General features: G+C 45.9%; 1 protein-coding gene across 10 annotated transcripts in view; it reads right to left on the bottom strand.

The window, feature by feature from the left end:
* Positions 1-26,879, bottom strand: part of PAX5 (paired box 5) — a 209,134-nt gene that overhangs the window by 67,664 nt on the left and 114,591 nt on the right. For 5 of the 10 annotated variants that reach the window (XM_075931256.1, XM_075931260.1, XM_075931251.1 and 2 more), the window contains exons 7-8: positions 21,410-21,466; positions 15,306-15,435 (exon numbers count right to left, since the gene is read on the bottom strand). In XM_075931256.1, the coding sequence (XP_075787371.1) occupies positions 15,306-15,435; positions 21,410-21,466 (187 nt within the window). The remainder of the gene's footprint in view (positions 1-15,305; positions 15,436-21,409; positions 21,467-26,879) is intronic. The other 5 variants (XM_075931255.1, XM_075931261.1, XM_075931257.1 and 2 more) reach the window with 1 other exon arrangement.

Genomic DNA, 26,879 nt, shown 5'->3' with positions numbered 1-26,879 from the left:
GGAACAGACACACAACCAGACGTGGTTTTGTCCTGTATCTGCTGGCAGATGCTATTTTGAAGTGCACGTTGCTCTCCCCATGCTGATGTGAGCTCACACATGTTGTGCCTATGAGGCCACACTACAATCTGGGGTGGGGCCAGGCCAAAGGGGCCAAAATGTCCAGTATTTTTGGACGTATGAGTGGCCATGCTAATACAAGCACTATCTTCGTGGGCTACGTCTACACTGGCCCCTTTTTCGGAAGGGGCATGCTAATTTTGAAAGTGGGAATAGGGAAATCCGCGGGGGATTTAAATATCCCCCGCGGATTTAAATAAACATGTCCGCCGCTTTTTTTCTGGCTTGGGGAAAAGCCGGAAAAAAAGCGTCTAGACTGGCCCGATCCTCCAGAATAAAGCCCTATTCCGGAGGATCTCTTATTCCTACTTTGAAGGAATAAGCTTTCCCTATTTCCACTTTCAAAATTAGCATGCCCCTTCCGAAAAAGGGGCCAGTGTAGACGTAGCCATGGTGTGTGGTGCCCAGTATCAGACACTTTGTTGTTGGTTAATAAAATAAAATTAAAACCCATACAGTAATGCAGGGTATCTAAAGCTTTTGTTTTCTTTGCCTATAAGGACAGTCACGACTTCAGAAATGATCCAAAGTGGTTACTGCAATTATTACCAAAGATTCCCGGAAATCAGAACACTCCTGTCAATCCTACTCTTGCACTTGCTACTCAAACAGATAGTCCTGTTCGGCCTCTCTGTGCCAAATTACATGAGCCAATGTCTCAAGGACTTCAGTAGATCTTAGCATACAGTATTTTCAGAATTATGCCAAAGGATTCAGAAATATGAATGAGGAAGGTATATTAGTAATCAATTATTACAGTTGCTCCATATGCACAGGGAAGAAGCCTCCAATTGGCTTTTATGTCTCAGAGGGGTTAATCCCGTGCTAAATTTTCCATTTCACAAGAATCAATATTTATGATCTAGGTCTGGAATTCATGTGTAACAGATATCTCAGATCTGGGCTCCTTTCTAATGTAGGTAACCATTTTTGGGTTGTTTCATACAGAAGAGATTCAAGTGCAAAGCTTTCACGTTTAATCAGAGCTGAGCCAAATTCAGAACTGCCACCCCCCAGGAAATTCTGACATGCCTACATTTCTTTTCCAGCTCAATATGGGATCAAAAGCTGACTTTTCAAAAGAGTTCATGGATGGGAAATTGAAAAATTTCCAAATTATTTTTTTAGAATCAAAATATTGACGCATTCCTGAAATTAAAATGTTTCAATTCAGTTATGCTGTTTCAGGTCATGTCAACATTAAATTGGATTTTCCCATTGCAAAATGGGTGATGTGATTCAGGAGTCTGCTACATCATTCCTTATGAGTCACTATCCCACTATTTGGAGAATCATGTGACTCCCATTGTGCACCACACAGCTCAGTCAGCTTCAAGAGAGTTCATGGGGGGGGGGGGGGCAGACGTGATAGCAGTTTTCAGGTATCTAAAGGGGTGTCATAAGGAGGAGGGAGAAAACTTGTTCCCCTTGGCCTCTGAGGATATAACAAGACGCAATGGGCTTAAACTGCAGCAAGGGAGGTTTAGGTTGGACATTAGGAAAAAGTTCCTAGCAGTCAGGGTGGTCAAACACTGGAATAAATTGCCCAGGGAGGTTGTGGAATCCCCATCTCTGGAGATTTTTAAGAGTAGGTTAGATAAATGTTTATCAGGGATGGTCTAGACAGTATTTGGTCCTGCCATGAGGGCAGGGGACTGGACTCGATGACCTCTCGAGGTCCCTTCCAGTCCTAGTATTCTATGATTCTATGATTGATTTAGGGAAATACAGTTTCATATTTTGTTGAACTAATTCTAAAAAACAATTTGGGGACTGGAAAACAAAAAACCAACCACAACAAAACTGATATGGGTCAAAGTGATCCAAAATGAAATATTTCATTTTCATTTTTCTGACAGAACTATCCAATTTTCTCAGGAAAATCAACAATTTTCTAGGAGAGAATTTCCATTGTGTGGAAACTACATCTTTTGTCTGAGTATCATTCCTAAAGATAATGCCCAATCACCTCTCATTTTAATGTCATGTTGAGAGTTTGGCCTCAGGGTATGTCTACACTACCCCGCTAGTTCGAACTAGCGGGGGTAATGTTAGTCATCCGCAGTTGCAAATGAAGCCCGGGATTTGAATTTCCCGGGCTTCATTTGCATGAAGCCGGACGGCGCCATTTTTAAATGCCGGCTAGTTCGGACCCCGTGCCACGCGGCTACACGCGGCACGGACTAGCTAGTTCGGATTAGGCTTCTCGTTCCACAAAGCGTACAGCTAGTTCGGATTAGAAGCCTAATCCGAACTAGCTAGTCCGTGCCGCGTGTAACTGCGCGGCACGGGGTCCGAACTAGCCGGCATTTAAAAATGGCGCTGGCCGGCTTCATGCAAATGAAGCCCGGGAAATTCAAATCCTGGGCTTCATTTGCAACTGCGGATGACTACATTACCCCCGCTAGTTCGAACTAGCGGGGTAGTGTAGACATACCCTCAGTGTTTTTGTATGGAGAAGCTAAACCTTAAACGGATCAGAGCATTAGTTCAGTCTGGATACGCACCCAAAAGTTCAACTTTGGTCTCTGCGAAACTGGGCTGAAAATCCTGTGAAACAAGAATCCCACACGTGTTTTAGCCTTTCCATTTCCAGTGCCAGTAAACTACGGGACACTGGGACATACTTAAAAATCTAACCTGTTCCCCTCCATTTGCCCAACAGCCCCATCTCTTCCTGATGGGAACGGCAGTTTCAGAATACATCTTCCCTAAACCAATGCACTCATTGGCTGGTGACTGAGCTGCCTGGTGCATGATGGAAATCGCATGCTTCTCCTGCAGTACTCCTGGCAGGGAGCCTCTTCAACGGACACCCTCATTTCCTTCGGTTGAATTAGCTGTTGACAAGAGCTGTTCAAATATTTTTATCAGAAAGGTTTTCTTCTTGTTTTGGGAGGGTTCCTCTTTTTTGATACAAAAAAAATATTTTTGGTAGGGAAACCCCACTTTCCACCGCACAGGGAAGGCAAAAGTAAACATGGTTTTTCTGCCAACAAAAGATTTTTAAAATGTTTCCAAACCCCCCAGTATTTTCAATGAAACCATTTGTAGGTGAAATACATGTAGTCTAGCCTGAGGGCTTTCTTCCACAGCACCCCTCACACATCAAACACCCTCTCCTCCTTGCCAGCCTTCCTCAAGACCAGAGCTTTTCATTTTCAGCTGCAACACATAATCACCAATCGAGAACTGGGACTGGGGTCAGGACGTCCTGTATTTGTATGTTTATGTACGTGGTGGCCGCCATCTTGGCTGACACACCAGGCACTGAACCAAGGACTCTCTAGAGCTGCTATTCTGAGCTACTCCAGAGCCAAGCCTTTCTGGGCCATCCCATGGCAAGTCCTAGCCCTGTGCACTGGTGGAGGGAGGCGGTGCACCACACTCCCCATGGCACATTACAGCAGAGTAGGTCAAACACGCAGGAAAACTGTGCCTGGCTCCAATGTCTATTTTAGACGGTGGTGGGACACAAGGGGAGGACAGCATTTTGACTCAGTACAGGTTGAACCACCGAAATCTGGGATTCTCCGGTCCAGCGACATCCACAGTCTAGCAGGTCCACCGATGTTGCAGGATCAGAGAGCCCTGGCGCCTGGGAGTGCAAAACCTGTCCCTGGGGAGCCCCAGTTGGGTGGGGGCGAAAGGGGGCCACGGAGGCTGGGGAGCTCCATCCTGGGGAGTTCCAGCAGGCCAGACCAAGCCCTGCGGGCTAGAGTCCAGTGACTGTGGAGCTAGAGCGGAGCCAACTTCAAGGAGGAGGAGCGTCCCGGGAGGCCAGTGGCAGGGGACCTCCCCATGCCCGGCAAACTCCCTCATTCGGGACAGATCAGGTCCCAAGGGTGCCCGACAAGGGAGGTCCAACCAGTACTATCAAGTTGTGCAGGCAGTTTCAGTGACTGGGTCCCCTCATCTAATCCCTTCCTTCCTTCCTTCCGCTTCTTCGTTCTTCACTTGTAACATTTGATTGTTTACACAACGCCTGCCTGAAATATAAATCCCGTCACTGATCATGTCAACACTATCCATCAGGAATGGGGCCCAACTGGACCTCTGTACAGCTCCTCGTGCGATTGAGTCGGGTCCTGAACACTTTCCCTCGGTGCTGCAAGGATGCTGGCTTCGGTTCAGTTCGGTGGCCATCTAGGTGCAGACTCTCCCTCCATTGGCTACGCCGAGGTTTGGGATGTCGTCCCCGTGGAGTTGGATTGGTGAGTGAGTAGAGGGCCAGTGTGGAAGCTGAAGTTTTGTCTTCAATGCCAAAAGCTGTATTTTTTGCCTCCGGATAACTCACACAGGATAGCTATTCCTCTGTAAAATCCTGGTGGAGAGATAGTGCCCGGCAGCTTTACTGAGAGAAACTAAGCACGGTCGACCACGGCCATGGGAATGCGAGTGCTGAGCTCACCTGGTTTACCTCACGCTAAATGTGCAGGTGCTTTGTCTCCACTAGGGTTTCACAGGGAGATTGCTAACGCACGTTTGTTTGCTCGGTTTTTTTTGGGGTGTTTTGGTGTAATTTAGGGGTTTCCGACAATGAGAACAGTGTCCTTTTCCTTGCTGTCTCATAATTGTAAAAGGGAATTTGTTGACACCTTCAGCACATCTGCCTTAAAGCAATGAGCCAAACCTGGGCAGTGCCAGCCTCAAGGGTGAGGTTTTGGAGAGTGTGAAAACAGAGGGCTATAACAGAAACTGCTTTGTATCTTCCCCAGCTCAGGAGTGGGAGAGAGCCCTGCCTTAACTCCCCTTAGAGCCAGCAGCCAGATGGATCCTGTGTTTAAATGCAGAACCGCCCTAACACCAGCTATTATTCGCTCCCAAAAGCTGTGCCAGCATCTGCAGATTGCTAAAGTCCGTCCACTCCCCCTTTCTCCACACCACACCCCTAAACTGGCAGGGCCGCTGCTTTACGGCAGCTCAAAGTCACTTTGAATCACCAAAGTGGTGCAAAGCAAATGCATCAGGACGGAAGATCTGGTCTCCCTAGCAGGGATCTGGACTGGATGCTCTTCTGCCTTACAGTGCAGGGTTCCTGCCTCACAGTAGTAGGAGGATCAGGATGGGACCCCTGTGGGCAGCAAAACGTCAGTGACAGCCTGGAGATGTGAACGTCCATTTCCAATCCCCCACTTGACTGGCTCGGCCCTGGCGCACGCGGCAGGCATTTAGAACGTGGGGACTTCCATGCTTTTAAATTACTTTCTGAATGTTACCTTCTGATGAGTGTAACAGTGACAGCCAAGCACAGAGCTATGAAAGGGAGAATCCATAAAAGTTAAGCCAAAGGGGGCAGGGGGCGGTGAGCCAGTGGAGTTCTCTAGTTCATACCATCCGTCAGTGACGTCAGGATTTATAACTGTATTAAACGGCACGACAGTCAGCCATGATAAATCAGTTTCCCCCTTCTTCCCAAATCACAGACAATAAAAGCTTTGGCAGTGCAAGTCATTCATCATCATAAAGACCTGAGCCGTTCTAGTCATCAATTTCACTCACGTCCACCGCACGCTGGCAAGGAGCGCAAGAGTTTTAGGGAAGGGAAAAAATGGAAGAGGAATAATTACAAAGGTCAAAAGAATCCCTCCCAGAAGCGGGCGGTGATTATGGCAGGCAGAGGTGCTATGGAATGGGACAGGGAGAAGCACTGCCTTACAGCCCCCTTCTAGACAGTGACAGAGCACACATCTGGGGAACAGACAGGGGAGCAGAGAGTGGAGGCAAGGCACTTTTGAGCCTCTAGACTTCACACCCCAGAGGGGAGAAACAGCCTTCTGACCTAACCCTACCCTGACGGGAGAAACAGCCTCTTAACTTAACCCTATGCCGAGGGGAGAAACAGTTGAGGGTTTCAGTTAAACTCGGGGCAGTCATTAAGGACATAAGAACATAATAATGGCCACACTGGGTCAGACCAGAGGTCCATCTAGTCCAGTGTCCTGTCTTCCCACAGTGGCCAATGCCAGGTGCCCCAGAGCATGGACAGAAACAGGGAATCATCCAGTGATCCCTCTCCGGTCATCAGTTTCTAGCCTCTGACAAACAGAGGCTAGGGACATCATGGCTAATAGCCATTGAAGGACCTGGTCTTCATGAATTTACATAGCTCTTTTTTTGAACCCTGTTCAAGTCCTGGTCTTCACAACATCCTCTGGCAGGGAGTTCCACAGGTTGACTGTGTGTTCTGGAAAGAAATACTTCATTTTGTTTGTTTTAAACCTGCTGCTTATTAATTTTGTTTGTTGACCCCTAGCTCTTGTGTTATGGGAAGGAATAAATAACTTGTCCTTATTATTTTCTCCACCTCAGTCATGATTTTATAGACCTTTCTCATGTCCCCCCTTAGTCTCCTCATTTCTAAGCTAAAAATTATCAGTCTTATTGATCTCTCCTCATATGGCAGCCATTCCATACCTCTACTCAGTTTTGTTGCCCATTTCTGAACCTTTTCCAATGCCAAGATAGCCTTTTTGAGATGTGACCACATCTGCACATAGTATGCAATATGTGGGCATATCATGGATTTATACACAGGCAATATATATTTTCTGTCTTATTCTCTATCCCATTCTTAATTCCCAAGATTCTGTTTAGTTTCAGACTGCTGCTGCACATCGAGTGGATGTTTTCAGAGAATATCAACAATGGCTGCAAGATCTCTCTCGAGTGGTAGCAGCTAAGTTGGGATTGTGTTAGGCTTGTTTTCCCAATGTACATTACTTCGAATGTGAATGTTGATAAATGCATCTGCCATTTTGTTGCCCAGTCACTGAGTTTTGTGAGATCCATTTGAAGCTCCTCACAGTCTGTTTTGGACTTAGCTATCTTGAGTAGTTTAGTAATGACATCTTGGTTTTGAGATTCGCTGCCCTTTGAAGGGATCTTATTGGACTTTTTTTTCCATGGGCATGATAGGCCCTATTCAGCAGGACAAACAGGTTACTGAAAAATGCATCTGCATGTTTATCTATTAAGTATAGAGAATGAGTTGTAAATCTGGCATTTTGTTGCTCCTAATATCACTTTGTACTTCAAAATAGTGCCAGAGCAATTAAATTACCAGCCAGTGATAATGTTCAGGCACTACTCACAATTTCCAATTAGAAACAGTTGGTGTGACCCAACAACGGCATTGTAGCAAGGGCTGTTGCTTGTATTATTAGAACTGGTCAAAAAACGATGCTGTCAAAAGAATATACCCTGGTATAGCCTACTTGTTTGAAATGCTTTTTAAAATCCAAGCTACAGTAAACACTGTTTTGGCAGCACTGAAATATTTTTCAGATTTTTATTGATCTACATGAAATACTCTTCAGAAAAAAAATTGGAGAAAAACAATTTTGAAAAGTCTCATTGTGATATTTTATGGAATAAAAAGTTTCAATTTTTCATTTCCAAACCACTTTTTATTTTGAAATTTAATTGTTTTATATAAAAGTATTTTAAAGTGAAACAATGGTCAAAATCAAGAGGAAATGTTTGCAATTTATGGAAATGAAATGTTTCAATTGCCCCAAAACAAAAATTTGTTTGGAATTTTAATTACAGAAAAAAATGACAATTTGGCTTTTTGTCCCAATTGAGAATGATTTTTATTTTATTTTATTTTCAAAATGTTGGCATTTTTCAAGGAACAGAAAATCCATTTTCCAACCACCTCTAATGATTAGCACAGAAGGGACTAGTGCTACAAATAGCAGAATTTCCTACCCCAAAGATCTTTCACTCTTAGACAAGATACACACAGGTAGCATGAACCCATTTTCAGACTCAGAATCAAGGCACAAAGAGATTGTTGAAGGTCACACCAGAAGCTACTGGTAATGCTGGGAACTGAAGCCAGACTTCATAAGGTATAGCAGGGCCTGACCATTCTTCCTCTCTAAATGCTTTCAAAAATTCAAGCTTCAGTAAATGTTCTTTATGGGCTTAAGCTTGATTGCAAATGAAGTCAATGGCAACTCTCTCATTGTTCTGTGAGAAACGAGGGTTTGGCCTGAAATTAAACTGCTATGAAAAAATGACCTTCAGAATCAACTAGATAATTTTTTAAAACATTCTTTAAATAAAGTACACAACAAAGACCAATGAACATTTTCCCCCAGTGATCAGATATTGCTGGTCCCACAATAATCTTCCAAGCACTATTAGTTCTGGTCTACTTTTGCACTCAACATTTACAACATTAGGACCCTGTGCCTACATTTTTGTACACCTAATCCACTGATTGACTTCGCTGGGAATTTTGAGCGTGCAAGGACGGCTGAAAAGTTCTATTTTTTCGGGTATTGTTCAAAAATAAATGTGATTTTTTTAATTTGGTTTTATGATTTTCACATTATATTTTCAATTTGACATGAAAGGCAATTTAGCTGTCTCAGATCATCATCAAAAAATGGGTCATAAAAGCCAGGTCAGATAAGGTGCTCTGCCTAAAAAGATAACTGGCCCTTTCTTAGCTCCCTTGGCATCAATCCCAGAGGGTAGATAAGGGTTGAAGAGAGCTGAACTCCATCAGTTGGATAAACTTTTTCTGTTTTCAGCATGACTAGAATAAAGAAAAGGCAGACTTTAAAAAAAGGCAAGTGATTCTGTGAGGATAGGAGCGGAGCCTGTCCACAGAGCCGTTCAAGCCCAACAAACCAAGGCAGCACTTACTCTCACTACCCTAAGAGGTAAGAGTTTACTGAATGACAACTGCATACCCTAGTTCATGTCAATTACTTGTTTGGTCTATTTAGATATTTATACTTCATCCAGCAGCACAATATCTCAGCTCCTTATAAATATGAGATATTTAATATTTCTCTGATTTACATGTACCTTTATACATACATTCGAGAAATACAGGTATTATAATTGTGAATGAGTCAGATCCTGAGATATTAGAAATAGTTTTGTTCTTGTTCTCAGTCAATGACAGACCAAGGGAAGAAAAGATGGGTTTAGTTAAGCGCTTCCCTTTTCCTCCTAATACACATTCCCAAAAGATGGCTTGGGGTATAGTCACTCATTGCAGCAATTGCCGTTTGAGCCCCTAACTCATAGGCTCTCGTATTCCTAGAGGCAGATGGAGAACATGTTGTTATCTTCTGGTAGGAAGTTTGATGTGTAAGAGTGTCAAGGGGGAAACCCCCAAGCAGGCAGTTTCATTTCCTGCCTTAGGGTTTCTAAGGACTGGCCAGACACATCTACATCACAAGAAGATGGAACTAATGGACACCAAGGAGACCTCATCTGTGTATTTCCCATTCCAGCACTGGCAGTGCTTGCCAGATGTACAGTGTCCCAGCTCCATGCATTTCAGTGGAGCTGTGGCAGTTCACATCCACAGTGGGAGAATCCCTTGAGGGAGAGGGGTGAAGCATGCCCCGGACCTTCCTCCCAGGAAATGTGCCTAGAATAAATCCTCTTGGGCCCCGAACTTCTCAGAACCATGCCAAGCACACAACACACTGAGCGATTTATGCTCTAAAGGAGCAAATCAGACTAGACAAATAATATCTAGCAGGTGTCCCAGGATGGGGCTTTCAACGCCTCATTCTAGGATAAGTGTTACATCGTATCAGTGGCTTCTTTCAGGTATTGCAATGGTTTACTCAGGGCGCTGTTTTCAATAGTGGCTCCGTTTGAAATCCACAAGAGTGGGAGCTGTTCGCTCGGGGCTGATACCTTTCCATTTTTTCTGTGCCCACCCTGGCCTCAGGGTTTCTCAGCCCTGGTCCATGCAGAACGGCTTGCCCTTACCACCAAAGCTAGTTTGGATGATAAAAATACCCATCAACAGGAGCCATGCATAACCAAGGCACCAACCCACCTCCTATCCACAGGCTTGAGGAAGAAGGTGAATTGTATCCTACGTCCAGAGAATTAACCCTAGTTAAGGCATGGTGAAGGCTGCAGGGGACCGGTTTCATTCCTGGGTCTGTCACAGACTCCCTGTCGATCCTGGGCAAGTTGCCTATGTAGAGGAGAGAGGCTAGGCTGGAATTATGTGAATGGCATGAGATCAGCTTGAGGGTTATTTCTGGCATCCTCATGCATTGTAAACACTTTCTGTTGGGTAGATGGTTGGGCAGTTCTCCAGGCTGGCTACCTGCCTACCATTTTGCTCGCAACCTTACAAACCATAAACAAGCCCTGAATTGTCACAAACGCTTTGGCAAAACACTGGCTCATAAATAGCAGCCCTAGCCCGTCAGGATGAATAACCCATGAAGTAGGCTGGAGACGAATGGGACAAAGCGATGGAATGAACGGAGGCTTTGCTGGAGCAACAGAACCGTCCAGTGAGGGATCTTTCGCTAGCCGGTTGCCACAGATCCCAGGATCAAGGCAGACCCTTTGCACTGCAGGCATTTCTATCATTTTGTCGTGTTCACTCTGTATTAAAATAAACCTGGCAACATACATGGGAACGGCTACGGTGAGAAATAAGTGTGTTATTTGTATTCGCTCTGGGCACGTGGCTCTTTGGAGAAAGAGCGCCTTGGTGTAATATACTAAACTGAGGGCACCAGATACATCTACATAAATAACACTGGTGTAGTGTTCTTAGCCAGGTGCATTTCCCTGCATGCTGTGCATTCAGTTCAGACCAAAAGCCTGAACCAATTTTGCTTGGTGGCCTAGTCAACAGCAGATAATTTAACTGCCATTCAGTGAGTCCCTGCCCCTGCCCCCCCCCCCCCCCCCGCCCTTTGTGTGTGTCATCCTATTTGTCAAGGGGATTGTGTGCCCAGCTTTGTTCCTTTTTCTGCCCCCTTGCCAGACTGACACCTGGGGCTTGGTGGGGCACCCCCTTCTCAGCAGACTCCATATCTGGTCTGGGGATTCTTGGAGGCTTCCAGCATATGATTCTCTCCTGCCTCGCTCCCCCTGCAGCTATAGGCACTTGCACACAATGTGCGCACAAAATGCGCTCGTTCTGATTAGGAATAGCCTTCTATCCGTTCTGCACATGGGTAGGTTCACTACACAACTTACAAAGCAGTGGAGAATCAGGCCGAAAGCAGCCAGTATTTCAATACTGCTTTTACAATCCATCGAGAGAACCTAAATCCAAGGTTTCTGGTGCTACCTTTGCAGCAAAGTGGAAGGGAAGGTTAGTTGGTCTTGAATGCTTCTCATGAGCTAAATGACAAGGTGCCTCTGTTCTGCTGAGAAAAGAAACCCCAAAGCGGCCTTTTGTGCTTTCTTATAAGCTTCCTCTTTTAACTAAGAGAGTTTGGGTTCACTCCCACTAAAATGAAATGTTCTTATTTGGTTCCTCTGCGAGGCCAGTGCACAGTTTCATCTAGTCAAGTCTGGGCAGTGCTAATGCAAACTGACTCGCCAACCAGCTACAGTCAGGACTGCCTGTGGATTTGTCAATCTGCCCTCTGCTGTACTGGAGAGACAGCGAAGGTGTCAATTTCAGCGCCACTTTGTCCTCTCAAAGTGATAGCGACCAAGCTGAAGTCAGCAAGCTGGAGCGGAGAAAATGCATCTGCAGGTAATTAGTAACAATCAGAAGCTGCTCTGAAACCGCTGACGGCAGCAGTAATGAGCGAGGCACATGTCATTGGCTTGCAAATGGAGAGCGTGCTTATGAACCACGGCAGCAAGCAGTAAGAGAAGGGATTTTTTAACTTAATATTTAATGTGGCATAAAAACGATGGAGGGAAATCAGGTAGGTCGCTAATCAGATGGTTTGCTGGCAGCCCATAACACGAGAGAGTCTGTGGATGAAGCAGGACTGAGAACGGTCATCAAAATTTCCTTTCACCATAACTTACCCCCATTTTTAAAGGCATGTGCTGCCATGAATGCCAATGTTTAAACAGTGCTTTTTATTCAAATGATATCACTACCAATTTGATCTACCAGTCTGCTTGGAAAGGTGAACCGCACACTTCACATCAACAATTACACGGAGGATCTTTCGCATCTCATTTCTAAATGTTGCTTTGCTGTCCAAACCGTGGTCTTGGCATAAGAACAATGAAAAACTATGATCATAATTCACTTATCCCTTTCGTTCTCAGCCTATTTTGCATTAAACTGCTTTCAGAGATGGCTTAAAGACTCACAATATGAACTCAACTTCTATTTGCAAACTGACCGAAGTCCAGCAGTGTCCCCAGACTTTCTCATAAAAACTGCTGAAGCTTGAACTACAGATCTCAGCCTATCAAAAGAACCAGATTAGTTTTCTTGGCCACAATAAAACCTATTTCTTAAATTCTCATGACTATATATTTCAAGATCTTCATTCTAGAATATGGGGCTTTTTAAGCACCCTGCACATTAATAGCCTACGATATGCTGAGACATGGGCCGCTCTGTATTCATTGGTCTGCTTCACACAAAACAGAAAGATTCCCTATGATTTCAATCAAAGATTTCTGCCAGAGTTTACAATTCACTTGTCAGTTTTTAAATATAAAACTGCCCTTGGGTCTCCCAACAATGAAGATGTTATAACTAGCAGGTTTCTTATATAGTGACATATGTTGGAACATCAAGTAAAAGCAGCAAAGATCAGACTTCAAAAGTTCAGTGGTTTGATTCACTTAAACACCAAGGTATGAATGCTTTGCTGACCTTTTTCCAAACTACCCTAAAATCTTAGGTCTGCAAAACTGGGGGTCTTAGAAAGTCTTCAGGAATGTTAAGGAAGCAGGATGTATGGCGGAAGCGAGGAGAACCAATGAAAACAGAGTGTGGGTTTTTGAATTTGAAGCAGTGACCTTCCTGCAGCAGTCTTTGTGTGACCAGAGGAAATCTGGACAGACATGAATTAAGCCAGGAAGAAAAGCATGAGCAATCCATTAGCATCCATGCCTGGGGAAGGACTACCCCTTGGAACAACAGATACATGTGTAGAACAGGGAATGTTTAGTCAGACGCAATCAGGTTATTTTTGGGTTTCTTGGACTTCTCTGTGCTGAGTCCATGTTATGGCTCCCCCCTTCCTCTCCCCCCCCCCCCCCCCCACTGTAACTTTTAAACTGAGTCCCAGGGAAGCAATCCTGTGTGTTTTTAATCTTGCCTTTTTTTCCAATTGATCTGTAACATTGAGCAACCAAATAATGTTCTACCAAGCATGTTTTCTTTCTTTTGTTAATAAAAATCACCTTTTTAAGCCCCTGATCTGATTCCTGTGTCCTAGAAGGCAGCAGGTTCTGTGTGCATGTGCCTAAAACTGCAAGGTCAGCTATTAAGAAAATTACAGGATTTTTTTATCCCCAAGCTCTCTCCAAAGGGAGGATTAAAGAACCCCAGAGGAAGAAATTCCCAAATGCGTCTCCAAGTTCTCAAAGGGGGGGAGGGGTTATGTTTGGATGGTGGCAAGGTACCACCTAAAGTCAGGGAATCTGTGACCTTGGGGAGTTTTTAAACAGAAGCCTTTAGTGGCAGAGTATTTTAAAGTCTCTTGCAGGCTCCCTGCTTCTGCACTCAAAGTGCCAGTGTGGGGACCTGCCTTGACAGAATGCTAGTGCACTGCAGAGTAACCCCCAACTTTTCACACACTAACTCCCCATCTAGATGAGCCCTTAGTCTTTTACAGTTCCTCATCGTATCACTGCCAAGGTGTGGATCTCAAGTAAGCAGTTACTCATTCAACATCCACAGTGGGAAGACTCATTCAAAAAAATACTCAGCCCCTCTGCATTGTTTTTATCTTCTTTAATTGCTCCTTGGTAAGCCACCCAACATCGCTGATTTCCTCAGATTCACAGAATTCCTTGTTGCTTGTTTCTCTTTTCTTCGGCCACCTGCCCTCCCTTTGCCATCTGACATTCTCTGTTTGCACCCATCACCTTAGCATCGAAATGCTGAAGATCTGCAGGGAAATTCGACCTGCACAGTGCACTCCTTATTCTATCCTACAGAGATTCCTAAGATGCTCTCATCCCCATGATAGTGAGCACCTTCCAAAGAGTCTGACTGACACATGCCTCACATTTGTTCTCCCAGCTTGTAGGAAATTCTACATTAACTTGTGTTTTCAAAATAGGTCAGACTCCACACAACTGCACTGCATTTCAGACAAGATGGCAGCAACCTAAAAGCGTCACAAAAACGAGGTATTTAAGTATCATTTCAGATCTGAGCCTGGGCCACTAATGCACACTGATTTCAATGGGAGTTAGTGCCTAAACACCTTGAAGGATCTGGGCCAGAATGAAACTCCACCGTCCACTTGAGGCAAAATGGAGGGAAATCTGAGACGGAAATTTGGATTATCACTGGAGTCATTAAAACAAAAGAAAAAGTGTCGAGAGAGATTAAAATAGACCTTTGAGTTCTAGAGGCCAGTGACCTAAGTTGTAAGTGATTCTTATGGGACATATTTGGAGATTCTTTTGCATTTTGTACAGTGTAATTCCAAGTGATATAGCTGACTCATCCAATAAATGTTATCAAAATCCAGCATTGGTGGCCATTGGTCCTTACCTCTTCTCTATGACTGTTACACAAATGCAGGTGACTTAAATATAGTCAACTACTCTACCGAATTGCTGCTTCTTTTAAAAGCCAGCCCCCACAGCAAGAGAGATATTCCAAAAGTGGTCCAAAGTATATGCAATTGGAGGGATCGGATGCACCAGAAACTCAATCCAATCTGAAATGCCATCAAAAATCAGGCCAGACGCAAATGCCAAACACCTTCATGATAATCAAACTGCCACTCCCAAAGCAGAGAGAAGTCCTCACTTTGTGTAACATCTTGGCACTCAGGGTTTAGATTTGGAGGGCTGGAGCCTCCACTGGTCCAGCTCGACTGACTTTAAGGAACTGCCTGGAACTACTTGAATCGCTGAGACTTTCTGAAGAGAATAGTAGCTTCAGGGGGTAGCCGAGTTAGTCGGTTACAGAAAAAACAACAAATGCTCTGGTAGCACTTTATAGACTAACGAAACATGACGGTATCATGAGCTTTCATGGGCACAGCCCACTTCTTCAGATGTGCCCAAGAAAGCTCATGATCCCATCTGCATGTTTCGTTAGTCTATAAAGTGCTGCCAGACCATTTGTTTTTTCTGAAGAGAATAGTGACACTTCTTAAGTTTATGTCTCTCTTATAACTGCTAGTGATTTGCCAGGTGCAGCAAAATCTCATTCAGCCATTTCCCCCAGCTGGCCAACAAACACATTCCTTTTCTACATTTATCAGCCTTCCAAGAGGTCTTACCTGTCACAATAGGGTATGATTGTGGCCCTGGAACACTGGCTCCTAATTCTGCTGAAGTCGGGCTTGTTAGATTGGCCTTCATATCATCTAATCCACCAGCTAATGATGCCATGGCTGAGTATTCTGTCGTCTAGAAAGGAAGCGAGAAATAGCTCAGCATTATGATAACTAATGTTCAACAGCCTGTTTCTGAAACATGCAGCATAACACAATTACATATAATGCAAAAAAACCCCAACCTAAACCTTTTTTTGATCAGATTAGCCATGTGAAAGGCAAAGAACATTTCAAGCGTGCTGCTAAATCTGTCATTAGTAACACACACACTGAGTGGGTCTTGTCTTTGTCTCTGCCACTTTGGTAGAACAAAGTGTTTTCTCCTACTAAAAGGATCCCCGTTTATGATGTCAAGCAACAAAATCTTTCAGTGTGGCAGCATCTCATAGAGCAAAGCTTGTGACAATGACTGTAGAAAATAAGTCATTTGCCTGTTACAGTTCAGTAATAGTAATACCATCAGTGTTATCATTCCACTATCTAGACTTGTCACTGAAGAACATGGTTGTTCCTTTCCATCTCATAGAACTTTGAGAGGTCATCAAGTCCGGTCCTCTGCCCTCACAGCAGGACCAAGTACCATCCCTGACAGATTTGCCCTAATCCCTAACTGGTCCCTCAAGGATTAAACTCATAACCCCGGGTTTAGCAGGCTAATGCTCAAACAACTGAGCTATCCCTTGATGGCGGGTCAAGCTATAAACAATAAAGAATACCGAGGCAAACCTAGTTACTGCAAGCATAGAATCCCAGACAGACTTGGCACCCCATCTCCCAACGCCAACTGTGTTTTAAAAGAAGATTGATGGGTCTTTAAGACTGGTGGAGAGGTGACACTCACTCTTTTGGAAATTTTAAACATCAGGGGCCAGAGTGTCAAATGTCTCCACTTACAGAAGGTTGACACCACTGAAGTCAACGGAGCTCTGACAGTTCACAGTGGCTGAGGTTCTGGCCCTATATTTGGAAAGAACTCTGCGTATGTGGCAAGGCGCTTTTTCTGCATTTCCGTCCTCCCGTCATTTTTTTTATTTTCAAGGCTGTTTATACAAAACTAGAATCTGGGGTTTTTTTAGTTCATCTTCCCTCAACATCATAATCCCTTATTTGTGAGATTGTAACCCTATGCACAGCAATTGGGGGTTATGATTTCAAGGAAGAATAAGTAGTAGGAACAAATAAACTTAAACATTGGGGTGGTTTAGCCCTGCCTGACTGCAATCTAAGCTACTGGAACCGGAGTAATGTAGTGGTGAACGGTAGGTTTTCAAGACACTCTAGAAATGCTATTCAGAATGTAAGGAGAAATGTAGAAAATCTCTTGTGGAAACATGATTGCTCCTAAACACTAGATATTTTTTAAGTTATTGGTGAGGCATAACTTGGTTTCAGTGCATGGCGTGAGACAGAAGGCTCTGTGTGGGGTTTGACATTAGTATCACTGTTTGTCTCTACCACAGCTGTTATTAAAAGGACCAGGAATTCATAGTGATAACCCGGTCGTGGCAGGTTCATGATAACAGAGCCAAGCTCCTCTGAAAGAGAAAGCTTGAGACGAATCTGCACAAGGCATAATGGTCACCTGCCAGCATAACAGGCTGCGCCCAGGGAATACTTGCACAAGGGCGTGCCAAATATTTTTTGCCAAGTTTGGAACTGCTGGTGACATCATCATGGTATCCTTCCAGAAGATCAACTGCATGATACTCTTTGGATTCCAGATTATTCAGACAGGTGAAGATATAACCGCAAGCATGACCCTATGGGTATGTCTAGACTGCATCCCTCAGTCGGCAGAGGGACGCAGATTAGGCAGGTCGACATTGCAAATGAGGCTGGGATTCAAATATCCCATGCCTAATTTGCATAAAAATGGCCACTGCATTTTGCCGACTCAGCCCTTTGTCGGCAAAAAGCAGCAGTCTAAAGGGGGATCTGTCGAGAAAGAAAGCCTTTTTCGACAGATCCCTTATGCCTCCTGCAAGGAGGTTTACAGGATCTGTGGAAAAAGGCTTTCTTTCTCGACAGTTCCCCCTCTAGACTGCCTCTTTTTGCTGACAAAGTTATGAGTCGGCAAAACGCGGCGGCCATTTTTATGCAAATTAGGCACGGGATATTTGAATCCCAGCCTCATTTGCAATGTCGACCTGCCTAATCTGCTTCCCTCTGCCAACAGAGGGATGCAGTCTAGACATACCCTATGTGTCCTGTCTCCTTCCTCAATTCAGGCCTTCACTCTTCAAAGTCCTCTTCTCCTCCTAGAGCCTGAAACGCTCCTAGTCTTGCCACACCCCTGTATCTGCCTATCTGCTCATCAACACTTCCTCAATAGTGCTACATACACCTCTGCTGCCTCTCCACAGCATCCGTGCTTTCACCTTCGCTAGCCTCCATTCCTAAAGCCCTATCACGTCTCATGTGGTGCTCTCGTAATGCCTTTGAAAGTGAATTTGCTGGAGTCATGAGCAGTATGGGCCCGTGTGAGCAGTTTGGCACACAGTGACGTTGTACATTAGCATATTGTGAAAAGGAGAAGAGCACGCACAAATTTCCTCGGACAGGGTATTATATGTCCTGAACAACACCGTACAGATACTTCCTTCCTTACTGCAGGAACATTTGCACTGGAATCACGGGGTGACTGCAGCAGCTGCAGACATACTGGAGCTAGTTCTAATCCAGCTAGACCAGGTACCAACAGCCGCACGGGTTTCAGCCCGGGACGAACGAGCCCAGCTGGGACCCTGGGTAGGGGCTCGGGCCGCTAGCCCATGCTGAATCTGTGTGGCTGTGCCATCACTGCTATCAGTATTCAACAAGCTAACACTGGTTCTGATGCCCACTCCCGCTGCCGTCACCGGCAGGCAGCCCTGCGACGAGTCTAGCTAGTAACGTGAACGCTTTGTCAGCTGCCTGAGGGAACACACCACGCTGTGCCAGCGCACGGAGCCACAGTCAGACCTGCTGGCCCCGGGCCCGCCCACAGAGGTGGGGGCCGAAAGGAACAGTCGCCCTGGAGCCTGGTGATTCAGAAGAGCTCGGGGCTCCTGGCCACCCCTGCTGCTTCTGTGGTGGCAGCAGCTGGGAGCCCTGGACCTTTCAGACACCATGGGAATCCTGGGCAGTGCACAGCAGAGCCCCGGGCAGCGCGCTCCAGACAGCGCTGAGGGCTGGGGGGGTGCAGCGCTGCTCAAGGCCTCAGAAGCCTGTCGGCACCCCGACTGACCCACTTCCAGCGGGCCTAAACTTGGCCAGCTCTCACCAAACTTTAACATGAGAGCAAACAAGGCTTGTCAACTAGAAGCCGTTTTCTACCCGCCCAGGCATAGACAGCGCTGCACAAGGGTTAGTACCGATATCCACGGGCGTCTACTGCAGCGCAGAGGTTTTCCATCAAACTCACTGCCTGCCCAGATCTTGGAGAGTAGCAGGTATGGCCCCACTCCTGAACTGCATGTTGTAAAGGTGCACCTGGTGCCAGCGGTGCTCTCCGAGAGCGCAGCCTCCAGCACACACAGATAATGGATACGGTCCCAGCTGCGAGGACAGGAAAACAGTAGGACAGGCTGCTTCCGGAGGTCATGGAAGCAGCTTCGCTAGAGGCTTTCCAAAGGAGACTGGAGAGCCGCCAGCGTATGGATGGTTTAGAGACAGAACTCATCCTGTACCTTAGACTTGATGACTCTTGTGGTCCCTACTATTCCTTTGGTTCTGTGTCTCCGGGATGCCTATCTTAGCATAGATCTACCAAACAGTTGCTGCACTGCCCTGAGGTTTGAGATGCCTTCTGCAGGTTGTGACAATGGAAGCTACTACTGGCTTAAAGAAAAAGAAATCTCCAAATTCATCACTAGCTCAGCGCAGGGAACCAGAACGAGGAGGGGGCAGTGGTGGCTGTAGATCATACACCGCCTAGTCCTTTATCTCATTATCAGTTGCACAGCTGGTCAATGGCTTTTCCGTTGCCCAAATAGAGAGAAGAATGTTAACCGCTCTATGGGTTTTCCCCAACACGGCCGTCTCTCCGTTGGGAGAGTCTGGCTGCTGGGCAGCACTCTAGATGGCACCTGCCATTGTGAGGGGAGTTCCTGCATTTCATGGCCGTGAGGTCCATATGCACGTGCCTCACATGTGCTGCTACCAGGCCAAGACAGCTGGGATGAAATGAAAAATGCCCGTCTTGTGCCAGGTTGAGACTGGCATGCGCCGCTCTTCATTCAGCTTTGGAAACAGAAAGTACAACAGTCCTGCAAACAGCAGTTCACACTGCCAGGCTGTAGGGTATGTTAACAAGCTGATTAATCAACTGAAACCACATCTGTCTCGCTCAAACTAAGACCTTGGTTTGCCGAGCAGAAAGAGCCTCTATTTTTATCAACCCAACAAAAGAGTGAAAACTTAAAACTCTTCTTGCTCCTTCCAGAACCCAGGTGTCTTGAGCTGATTATAATTATTGCTCTTTCATAGAGCGGCATTGCGGGTCCAGCACTTCACAAAGTAAAAACAGGGGAACCTCTGCACCACACACACGCGCGCGCACGCAAAAAGAGAGTGACCCAGAAAAAGCAGGCAGCCCTAATCATACTGGGTGTGTCTAAACTACACCCCTCTGCCGACAGAAGGATGTATATTAGGCACATCGCTATTGTAAATGAAGCAGGGATTTAAATATCCCATGCTTCGTTTGAATAGAAATGGCCACCGGTTTTTGCCACCGGGGCACTTTGCCAGCAAAAAGCGGCATACTAGATGGGGATTGATCAACGAGGAAAGACTTTTCCGACCGATCCTGTAAACCTCGTTGCATGGGGCATAAGGGATCGGTCAGAAAAGGCTTTCTTTGTTGATCAATCCCCATCTAGACTACCGCTTTTTGCCAGTAAAGTGCCGCGTCAGCAAAAAGCGGCAGCCATTTCTATTCAAATGAAGCATGGGATATTTAAATCCCTGCTTCATTTGCAATAGCGATGTGCCTAATCTACATCCCTCTGTCGGCAGAGGGGTGTAGTTTAGACACACCCACGGATGGTAACAAGTCAGTCCCTAACGAAAAGCTTCTGTGTTCTGCAGGGGGGAGTGATGGGCTGATCGTGCCACACCCCACCCCAGAAGAGAGCCGGAGCTAAGTCCTCCAGCAGGCTAGAGCAACTCTGGAGGAACCAGCCAATCAGGGGCCAGGAAGGCCTACAAAGGGAGCTGCAAAGCAGAGCACCAGTCAGTGCAGGGCAAAGCTCAAGGAGAGTAGAGTGTGAGGCTGGCTGGGGAAGTTGTCTCCAGGAGGGGAAGCCCTGGAGGTGCCACTCTGAATGAGGAAAGAGACTGAGGGGAAACACATTGAGACAGACCTGGAGACACCAGCAGAGGGCACCAGGATGGGCTCCTGTTAGGCATGTCCCCCGGGAGGGGGTTGAGTATTTCACGCTGAGTAGCCAAAAAGGCTTTGGAAGAGACAGTGCAGGCACACGCTCGGCCATCCAGGGCTGGTTGGGCAAGGTGAGTGGTTACAGGGTGGTATTAGAACGATACAGCCTTGGGTGTGCATGTAATCATCACTGAACAAAACAAGGGGTTGCCATTGACTCACACGAGGTAGGTGCTTTAGCATCTTTTCTGCTCCCTCTCTTGCACACCCAGTGCATCACTGCCCTACGTCCCACCATGGAGCCAAGAAAGGCAAAGCTTGCCAAACTAACAACTCTGGAATGGGCCTTTCCTCTCACCAGCGAAAACAAACATCCTTCCTTCTCCTTACTCTTGTGGCTGTCTCAGAAATTCATCCCTATTCACCCTAACCATTCATTAATCACAATTAGTTGCCCTAAAACCTCGTTATATCCTAGAACTGTGCAGCCATGGGGACTGATCTAAGAACGTTACTTCACTGGCTTTATCTAGTTGCAACACAGCCCCATGGTCTTTCGACTAGGAATAGGCAAGGAAAGAAAAAACCCAACCTACCCGGGCACAAGCAAAGGATAATGGGGGAACCCAACCAGCTTGAGACCTGAAAAAGCAGGAGTCGGGTGTTTGGTACCCTAAGAAATTACCTGAAAAATGACTGCCTGAGGCTGCACCAAGTATTGTCTCATCAGCATGGAGCACCACTGCCATAGCATGAAGGAGAAAGAAAACACAGACACGTAAGAAGGAGAATATATCAAAGGAGAGCAGTGAGACAAAATCAAGCTGTGGAACTGTAATTCCTCAGGGCACCCCTCTCCCCCAACCCATGTACAAACAGGGCGGGATGTTGTACATGTTGCAGACTGACTAAGAGTAGCCACCTGCCTGGTGCCTCCATGCCTGAGACACAGACAGTCTGTCTAACTGGAAATGGCCAGATTGGAGGGTGGGGGAAGAGACCCACCCTGTCACTTCACAAAGAGACACCACTGTCCGGGCTGAACAAGGTCTGTGTGTAACAATGCCACCACCAGCACCCACAGAGCTGTGCTGCGGGTATACGGGCCGTCACAGGCCAAGCGCTTGTCCTCAGATCAAGTGTAATGCTATGGAAATGACACAGTCCATGAACTTTGCTTACAAACAGCTAAGTTGCACAATACCTGTTTGAGAAGTAATACCAAGCCTGGTTTACAACAGGAAAACTGAGGCACCGCGTGCCAAATTTACTGCTGATGCAAGCAGGCTAATCCCACTGCCTTTGATGGAGTGGTACTTTCTTATGCCTGTGGCCAATTAGGCTCAGAGGCTGTGTCTACACTGGCGCGATCTTGTGCCAAAGAGGCCGCTCTTGCGCAAAAACCTGCTGCCTGTCTACACTGGCCGTCTGTTCTTGCACAAGTAAACTGACGTTCTAATGTATGAAATCAGGGCTTCTTGTGCAAGAATTCTGACGCTCCCGCTCAGGAATAAGCCCTCTTGTGCAAGAGCTCTTCCAGAAGAGGCCAGTGTAGACAGGCAACATGGATTTCTTGCGCAAGAAAGCCCTATGGCTAAAATGGCCATCAGAGCTTTCATGCGCAAGAGAGCGTCTACACTGGCATGGATGCTCTTGTGCAAAAGCACACGGCAGTGTAGACGCTCTCTTCTGGAAGAGTTTTTGCACAAGAACTCTTCCGCAAAAGAGTTCTTGTGCAGGAAGCTGCCAGTGTAGATGTAGCCACGAGAGTTTAAGTGACTTTCCGAAAGTTGTACAAATCAGGAGCAAGGGCTGGAACAATCTGGGTTTCTTGACTCCACCCTCAGAAGAAAATTTTCCCCAGAGCTACTCCTCCAGTACCCGAGAAGTCAAGGGCTTTCCCTGACACACAGCAACCTCCTATTGTGGGGACATACTTCCACCTGTACACAAGCAGCTGTCATGTGCTGCAGTAATCCTGCCCACCTCAGGGCGATGAGGAAATGTGCTAGCTTTCCATGTGCTCTAGGGCCTTTGGGGAAACCACCATCACTAGCCATCTGAGCTAGTGATACTCCTGCTGCCTTCAATTTCTCTGCTTCCCTTTCCAGGGCAGATTCTCAGCTGGTGTAAATCGGCTCAGCTTCACTGATGTCAGCAGAGCTACGCTGATTCATCCCAGATGAGAGCCACTTTCTAAGTCCCTTTTCCATTCTGAGAGATGCCCGGTCTCTATTCTGTGTCATAAGAAGCAGCTGGCCTAGATGCTGGGGGGAGGAGGAAAAGAAGGTACAGAAGCAGGATGATGAAGACTCGACCAGCACTTTGGTTTTAAGACCATCCTTCCTGTGACGTGTGCTTTCAGGGGACAGATGTATGGTGTGGATTCCAGCCTTGGAGAGACAGTATCAAACAATACTGTCAACAGCCTACATTCTAACCTTTCATTTAAAAATATTCCCTTGGTCCTAAAGATGGAAGGCTCAGCTCAGAGATTAGATTTCCTGCCAGGACCTTCTCCACCGGTTCCACTTTTTACAGTAAGCGTAGACCCAAAATGAGTGGCAATACACTCCTCATTACCGCAACTGACTTCCTACAGCAGCTGGCCAGTTCAAAATGGGCAAAGTACATTAGCCATAGTTACCTATGCTATGCCAGTGGATACAGGGAAGGACGTATTTTGCCTTAGAACTCCATGCACGATATATGCCAAAGGCTTCCGTGCAGAAAAAAGCTTTCTACAGAGCGCCTGTGGAAAAGCTCAACTCAGACAGGCAAAGGAGGTACTGTTCTCAATGTACTCTCATTTCACAGTTACCAAGGAGAGACTGACCAGGCACACATTTCTGCAGTGTTCAAAGCATGTTCTAATAGAGCACTGCAGTATTCTGCATGTGCAAACTCTTGGACTCAGTGTTCATGTCCCAGATCTATTCTTGCCCCCAATTTTGGACTGCGACATCTCAGTTTTTTTCGTCATGTACCATGACTAGCGGTCCCAGACTTTCAAAGAGCCAGCTTTCCTCCGTTATGTGTGTCTACTTGCTTCCACTGGACAGGAAGGAAGGAGCCTTCACTTTTAAAATTCCTTTTGTCCTTGAGCAACTTTTAATTCCTCTGTCATTCTTGCCCTATCTGGGGGAATAATTTGGTTGGACTAACTGTAAAAGAGTGCAGAGGTTATAACATGTGGTGCACTTCCACATTTCCCATCAAAAGGGTTTAAAAAAAATGTAGTGCCAAAAATGTAGGGCCAGGTCTACAGTACAGGGGAAGGTTGAATTAAAATACCCAACTCCATTAATTCGGGAGCTACATTATGCAGCTACAGTAATTATGACAGACACCACCACCCCTTGCTTTAGAAAATGGACTTGTGGACACAGATATGCCTAACTCAAAGGTGCTTTGGACAAATTATCTCATGTAACCTATCAATGTTCATGTCTTAATCCGCTGGGGCTGTATCTCTTATTTCGGTGCATGTATCCTTCTCGTGTGCGAAGTTAGATCTATGGAGGAGGGAATGCTTTATGGTTTTAAATGTGCCAATGAAAGCCATCGGATGTCGCCAATGCTGGGACACCTCAGTGTCTGGGCAATCATACGTATGTCCTCTTTGGTCCTTTCAGTCTTAGCAGGGTCTTAGGAAGTCACATGTCCATCCCAACTGGTAGGGGCGGATCAAGCAATTGTCCATGGAAAAGTGGTATCTATAAAACAATAGGGAGCTAGGAGTTTATTTGTCTTTGGCTGGCCTGGCGCTCCCAGCAGAATGAACCAAAGGCCTCAGAGAGAGGGAACTTCCCTGGTTTGGAGGCTTAGCTGGAACAAGGACAGTTTTAGGGTGAGTTTGTAGTAACTTTGTACTGAGGTTCTAGTGTCAGAATTAAGAAAGCACTTTCTGTTATTTGAAATTTGCGACCTACTTTGCTCTGCCTGTTCTCACTTTTATAACCACTTAACTCCTACTGCTAACACTTAATAAAATCACTTTTATTTACTACCGAGCCCAGGGTAAATGACTGTTACCTGGGGGAGCAATCAGTGTGCACATCCTCCTCTCATTGCTGAAGGGGGCTCATCTAAATAATCCATGTGGGGTTCTGGTCCCATTTGGGGAGTGGTATCCCAGGAAGCGGGGCCTAAAACTGTGTTTTCCTTGGACCCGAGGCGTTTCAGTGTCTGTACCGCTGCTCCGGGAGGGGCAGGGATCTCAGCTCGGGGCCTTGGCTGGGGGAGACCATGGAGCTGGCCCAGCAGGACAGGGTAGCGAGAAACCCCAAAGAGCAAGAAGGTGAGTGTCAGTGGGTCTTCTGTGACTGCACCCCGTCACAAATTATATAGCGGAATCAGCATACCTTAATTTGAGTTTCCGCATGGCCTCCACACTGGGAGGTTAATGGAAGCCAACGCTACCATCAGCTTCCCTTGCTCTTTGTGAGGAGCAGGAGTACCGGCGCTGATGGGGTGCCCTCTGAGTTCCATATAGCAGGTCTTTACTAGATCTGCCACATTGAATTCTGGAAGATTGATTGTGGCAATACTGATTTTCCCAGTAGTGAAGACATGGCCTAGGTCTCTTTCTGGTTTGTTTATTGGAAAAAAACGTGAAGGAAAATAAGGAATGGCAGCTTTGACACTACTGTTCTTCATGAGTTAATTTATGAATGAGCAACACAATACTGTCTCTGGCCACAGCAACGGTAACTAGAATGATACAGATCTTTGGTGGGTACAAACTGATTTTCTTTTAGATGCAGATTAGATTTTTATTCCAGAGTAGCATATGAAAGGGAAGCCCTGAGGAAAGATGACTCCCTAAAATGTATGAACACCAAAAGACAAAAGGTGAGAAGACTAGAATGGAACACCTACAGCCTCATGTTATACTGGTTGGAATTACTGTGATGTATTATTGTGATCCAGGTCCTGTGGTAGGAAGAAAAGTGCTAACATTAAATGCTTTTCCTTCCCCCCTCCCTCCTACTTATTTGCATTCTGAAAATATGTAACCTTGTCAGAAGCCCAAGTGATGGGAGGAAAGGAAAGCGGTGTCTAGTTTGCACTGAGAGTAACCTTTCGAAGGAGCTACACAGAACTCAGCCAAATACACATGCTTTGCTTTTCTCCACTGCTCAATATTCCAAACCACAACTCTGAAAAATTAAACAAACCAACTGTGCTATTTCTTCATTCCTTTATATTGCATAGGTGCCTTTTGTTGTTGGGAACACAGTAGTGTGAAAGAAAATCGGTATACGGTGCGCTAGCAGGTTGAACTGTCACAATACAAAAATAATCCAAGTGATGTGTTGGCTTTTTGTTGCTGTTTTGTGCAGACAGAATCTGTCATTTTGCCCTCCCTTTCAGCTAATGATGTTGCAGTAAGATTAAGTGCTGCACACTGGGCCTTTCCCTCTAAAAAAGCAACACTGCTGCTGTTTCATCTTTCACAGACAGGATAGATGTTGACTTGGTGGTGTCATCACCGTGTGTCATGAATGGGGTATGAGGAAAAATTCAATTTCCATTTCATAAGAACATCAGATCGGCCGTACTGGGTCAGACCAAAGGTCCTTCTAGCCCAGTATCCTGTCTGCCGACAGTGGCCAACACCAGGTGCCCCAGAGAGGATGGACCGAAGACACGATCAAGCAATTTGTCCTGCCATCTCTCTCCAGCCTCTGACAAACAGAGGCCAAGGACACCATTTTATCCCCTGGTTAATAGCCTTTTATGGACCTAACCTCCATGAAATTATCTAGCTTCTCTTTAAATTTCTACGTACTGGTAGTTAACCTGGCCTCTCGGGTGGTATACTTTGTACAATCTATTTGGACACATCCATTTAAAACACAGACACACCATGACTAGAAGTGCTGAGGCCAAAATACCTCTGAACACTCAGTGTTACCTGTTTCTGTCTTTCCATGCTCAAGGATTCTTACTGCATCTCCCACCAGGCGGTCAGCTAGTTGAAGTCTTTGGGGATAAACCACCCTTCTTTGAAGACACACACAAACAGACTTGGGCTTGGACAACATGATCTTCCTCTATGTTCTTTTTCAAAGCCAAAAGACAATGTCTCTAGGGTTTTCTAGCTACTCCCCACCATCCACTGATCACGTATAGCCAGGAAATTACCTCAG

Source organism: Pelodiscus sinensis, chromosome 6 (assembly GCF_049634645.1).
Source record: "Pelodiscus sinensis isolate JC-2024 chromosome 6, ASM4963464v1, whole genome shotgun sequence".
Lineage (NCBI taxonomy): Eukaryota > Metazoa > Chordata > Testudines > Trionychidae > Pelodiscus > Pelodiscus sinensis.
This window is presented reverse-complemented; position numbering and strand designations above follow the sequence as displayed.